This window comes from Symphalangus syndactylus, chromosome Y (genome assembly GCF_028878055.3).
Source record: "Symphalangus syndactylus isolate Jambi chromosome Y, NHGRI_mSymSyn1-v2.1_pri, whole genome shotgun sequence".
Classification (NCBI taxonomy): Eukaryota; Metazoa; Chordata; class Mammalia; order Primates; family Hylobatidae; genus Symphalangus; species Symphalangus syndactylus.
Window position 1 is genome coordinate 21,914,204 of NC_072448.2, and position 5,496 is coordinate 21,919,699.

The following is a 5,496-nucleotide window of genomic DNA, read 5'->3' on the forward strand; positions in this document are numbered from 1 at the left end:
TTTTCTGGCATTTCTTCTTTTCTGGAGGCCACTGCATTCGTCAGTGCCTGCAGAAGCGAAAGCTTGTGGTATGCCTGATTCACCTAAAGATTTGCAGGGAGGTGTCACCTGTACGAGCACCTGACCTCCTTACCTCATCACAGATAACATGCAAAGCTGTGTGCAGTGGCTGGATGCAACCAACACTCACTCATGCATCTGCCTCCATTCTGTGCCTGGCGCATCCATAGCAAATTGAAAGCAAAGCCCATAGTTTGAGCTGAGTGCAGCCTGTAAGATGGGTGTGTGAAATTAGACAAGCAGGCTCCAGGGAAACTTGCACAAAGGTGCCATCATCCACAGAGATTGTTGGCTGGTGAAGCGACACCCTAGAGATCTTGTGACAAAGATGACATTCATCACCAGTGGCCGGTGGATTATTCGATTATGCCTATGTAATGGAGCCTCGATAAAAACCAACAAGACAGGATTCATAGGGCTTTTGGGTAACTGAACACATACAGTGTTCTAGAAAATTGTGTGCTCATAAAAAGAGACACTGATAATTTTAAAGGTCATACAGAGTATAGGGGTGTTTGTTTTGAAAGAAATTTCTGCCTTTAATAATGTGTCCAGAATCTTAACTTATTAACTAGAACATACTCTAAGGTAACCTAAGTCTGCACATTACAAATATTAGAACCTGGATTTTCCACCAAAATGGTTTCATAATTCACTAATATGGTGCAACAAGTTTTACTTTAGAGAGAGAAAATTTTCTTTTGTTAACTGGGTAGGTACTAGACATTTATAAAGGAAAAGAAAATCAAGCGATATCTCACCACAAATTCTAGTCATATGTTCAGTTTAAGAGAATGATCACCAGTGAATTTTGTGCCAGAAATATTTATTCTAAAATATAAGTCTTTTAATTTATAATTGTGTGTCTCTGAAGTGTTTGTGCCACTATAAAGTCAAGGGCACCATCTCTGATAGTTCTGTGTCTTTCTGGGAAGGAAGCTAAGGCTGCCTTACAATGCAGTAGAGGTATTCTAGGATATAAAAATAAGCAAAATCAACATGATTACAGGATTCTCTGTCATAAACATCTAGTAAAACCCAACTCTGGTCTTATATGTAGTAGTAGCCATATTAGAGCTTGCAAGGAGAGTCTAGTACCCAACAGTCTGCTCTTATATTTGGGCTTATGTGCGCATAAAATAATCACGTTTGGGCAAAGAAGCTGGTTTATTATTTCTTTTAAAGCTACAGTGCTTAAGAATGATGTGATAATTTAAATACCTAGCTTGGACAGTTCCAGTTCTGTTTCCAAGCCTTAGCTATGGGTGAAATTGTTTTGGGCTATGAAGATGGCTTAGGGCATCTTGCAACTCATGATGAATTTGGGTCAGCTTAGTTCTCATGTCCTGAGCAGACAGACTGACAATTAAAACTCATCAATTTTATTTTCAACATACTTTAACATGGATTCTATCCCTTGGGCTGAGCTCCAGATCTTCCTCAGCACCTCACACTCTCTCTCATTGGCCTGTTCCAACTCCAACTTAATATTACAGCGAACAAGGGCCTTACATTCTTCCAGTACAATTTGGTTACATGACGCAAGCTCCTTAATTTGAATCATAACCTCTTGGGTGAAAGTTCCAGTCAAAAATACCTGAGAGACCAAGCCTTTGGCACATGCCTCCCGTGCTGTCAGCTTTCGCCCAGCAATTAACATTTCATTGGCAGATGCTTTACCCATCAGTTTTGGAAACATAATAGTAGAACATCCATCTGGACTCTGTCCAATGGTCGTATAAGGGGTTTGGAACCAAGCCTTTTCGTTAGCCCACACGAGATCACAAAGAGGCAGGATGGACGCACCTAGTCCAATGGCAGGGCCATTGACTGATACAACAATAGGCTTTTTAAATTGAATAAAAGTATTCACAAAGTTCTTGATGGTGTCCACCATTTCAAGGCTTGCTCTGTTTCTGTCGTTCCTTAATTGCTTCACAAAGTACCCAAAATCAAGACCGCAGCAAAAGACACTTCCAGTTGCACTGAACAGCACGAGCTTGCTGTCATCCACAGCAGCACTCTTCAGAGCATTAACCATTTCTTTAATTACTTCTGTATTCAGTGCATTTTTTTCTGTCGATCTAGTTGATAGCACTATCTGGGTGAATCCATCCTCTTTCTTCACTACAATGTCTCTGTACGTGCTGGCACTTTCTGTTAGTCTTATGGTGAAGTACATCTTCTTGATAAAAGGGTGGTCTCTGCTGTCATCAGTAATATTTCTTTGCCCACCTTTCACTCTTGGAACGGAGGTATGCATGTCTGTTGTTCCACTGGCTGCTAATGGGTCTATTAATACCACTATACCTTTTTGGGTAGCTGAACCTGTGGCCATGGAAGCAGTAACTGAGCCAGACATCTGCGACATTAGTGGGTGTATCTGAGTCTCGTTCTCTATTCCAGTTTGTTCTACACCAGGATGTGACAAATGGTCCTGGAGGAGTTTCCCTTCTGTCACCTTGAAGACCACCATGTCCTGCTGATGTGCTGCGATAGGGTCCAGTTTCTCACGTTTCTGAAAGCCACTCACAGTTTTCTTGTTGTTAAAGGGGCTGTCAGGTGCAAGGATCTTCATAGTTGAATTTATTGTCTCCATATTCTTTGTGTCAGAGACAATTGAAGCTGCCTTTCTCCTAACGTTCTTGCTGGCAGCAAATAACTTGCTGTTTTTGCATCTGTGGTGTTTATCAGCCACTAGCGTTTTAGGAGAGTTTGTAGAATAGCTCGCTTTTGTAGATCTGGAAGTTCTTCTTCTGGCATTGTTTGAAAAAATTCTACTGGTTCTAGTCCGTGTCAGTTTTTTCTGTTTTTCAGTCTGTCGTCTATTAAAATCATGTATACATTTTTCACAGTTCGTGAGGTGCTGCTCTGGTTCCCAAGTGTCATCCTGTTTGTCGTAACCTTTCCACCGAACCAAATACTCCGTATTCCCATTTTTATCTTGTCTTTTGTCAACAATAGTTTCAACCTCAAACTCCTGGGAAGCCATGAGGAAAGACACAAGATTGGAGCAGTTGCTGTGCCAACTTCGTTTCAGTTGCGTCTCCACATAGCCACTTCTTTCTGCCTCTAATTCTTCACCAGGTTCTGCGTCAGGACGAACCTCTTCTATTTCGTCACCACTGGTGTAGTGAAAATTCTGTGAAATAGCAGCTATGCTATGTGCCTGAACCTCTCCACACCTACTCCCTGGTGGGAATGCTTGGGCTTTGTCTCGTGGTACATGATAGCTGGCTCAGTAGCCTCAGGTAAGAGTAGCTAAATCCACAGCCCCTACCCTCTGGTGTAGTGCAGAAAGCCTTCTTCCTGCCTGTTACTGTTTTGTGTTTGTTTGTTTAATTGTCGTTGCTATGACGATTATATGGAACATTCTAATGTTACCACATTTTTAAAGTTACACTAGCTTACCTTCAGTAGCATACAAAACCTTTACTCCAGTATAATATACCTCCATTATTTCACTTACTGAGTTCTCAAAATTATACCTTTATTCATTTTATGTCAAAAACACAAATTGGTGGTAGTTTTTCTATTAAATATATTTGTGTTTGAAGTTATGTGGAGAACAAATTGTGGAGGTGTACATTGTTAATTTTATTGTTATTATTATTATTTGTGAGATGGAGTCTCGCCCTGTCACCCAGGCTGGAGTGCAGTGGTGCGATCTTGGCTCACTGCAAGCTCTGCCTCCCAGATTCACGCCATTCTCCTGTGTCAAGCCTCCTGAGTAGCTGAGACTACAGGCGCCTGCCACCTTGCCCGGCAAATTTTTTGTATTTTTAGTAGAGACAGGTTTTCACTGTGTGCACCAGGATTGTCTCGATCTCCTGACCTCGTGATCTGCGCAGCTCGGCCTCGCAAAGTGCTGGGATTACAGGCGTGAGCCACTGCGCTCGGCCAAATTTTTTATCTTATGTATTTGTTCATGTATGTATGTTTACCTTAATCTTTGTTTGTTCATACTGTTTTTGAGTGTCTGTTCATTCTACCCTGAAGTACTCCATAAGACTTTTCTTAAAGGGTGGTCTACTTGTAAAAGGTGCCAGTTTTTATATGGGAACATCATAATTTGTCCCTCACCTTTGATGGACAATTTGGTGGATGATAAGGTTTAGGTTTGACAGTTTTTTTCTGACATGACTTGGAATATGTTAGTCCACTGCTTTCTGTCATCTTAGTTTTCAGATAAGAAATCTACTGCTTTTCAGTGGTTATTCAGATAAGCAATCCACTGCCTATTTTTAGGGTCCCTTTTACATGACTAGCTACTTCCTCTGCTTCTCTTGAAAATCCTCAAGATTCTCTTTGTATTTGTTTTAGACAGTTTAATTACCAGGTCAGTTTGAGTTTGTTTCTTTGAGTTTTTGTTACTTGGAGTCTGTTGAGCTTCTTGAGTACTTATTTATTGTCTTAAACTGTTGCATTCTTCTTGAGTATTTTGTTAAATAGTCTCCATGATTTTTTGTCTCTTCCTTCGAACTTCCAAAATGCATATGTATGGTTGCTTGATGGTGTCCCTCAGGTTTCTAGGCTGTATAAATCTGCCTTGCCCCTTTTCAGACTCTGCTGGTGACCACTATATGGTTGACTGCCCCCAAGGGTGTGTATCACAGTGTGGGGACAGTTTGTCAGTTGGTCTTGCAAGGCTGATGCATCCCATAGCTCAATTCCCAGACTTCAATCATTGCAGACTCATTAGTGCACTACAATCTAGAAATCTCTAATTGTGAGGTATCACACAGAGTTCTTTGTCTCATGGCCAAGAAAATTAAGGAGGATGGATGCAAAAAGGTTGAATCAAAACTTTTATAAGTGAAAGTAAAAACTCTTCACTGTGGGGGTGGAATGTGAGTGGTTTACCTACTATGAGGCTGTGCTTTACAGTTTCTAGGGGCAGAGAAATAAAGGAGTGTGCTTAGTGTTCTTGGAGTAAACGTTATTCAGCTTGGCCCTGAAACTTGGCCTTGGATTCATCTGGAGCTGAAGTGATGATTTGCAGAAGCTACAAGGCTCAGCCTTGGAACTTGGCCCTGGACCAAGAAGGAGGTGAAGTGACAACTTGGCCTGAGACCTTGGCCTGGGACCAATCAAAGGATGAAGTAATGTCTCATGGCCACAATAATTAAGGAGGCTAGATGATGCAAAGTTCAAGTAGGAACTGAAGTAACACAACAGCCATCTGGACTCTCTCCAGATGTCATATAAGGGTTTTGAATCCAAGTCTTTTCATTAGCTCAGAAGAAATCACAAAGGGGCAGTGTGGATGCACCTATTCCAAAGGATGGGCCACTGACTGATACAAAAATAGGCTTTTAAAATTGATTGAGATTATTCACAAAGTTCTTGATGGTGTTCACCTTTTCAAGGCTTGTTCTGGTTCTGTACTTCCTTAAATACTTCGGAAAGTACCCCAAATCGAGACCACAACAAAGG

General features: G+C 41.2%; 1 protein-coding gene across 1 annotated transcript; it reads right to left on the reverse strand.

Moving 5' to 3' along the window:
• Positions 1–953: 953 nt before the first annotated feature.
• Positions 954–3,232, reverse strand: LOC129476751 (testis-specific chromodomain protein Y 1-like). The gene is given in 3 exon segments (XM_055269610.1): positions 954–998; positions 1,001–1,031; positions 1,458–3,232. Coding segments are annotated over 3 exon segments (1,671 nt in total). The 5' UTR covers positions 3,053–3,232.
• Between the last annotated feature and the right edge of the window lie 2,264 nt (positions 3,233–5,496).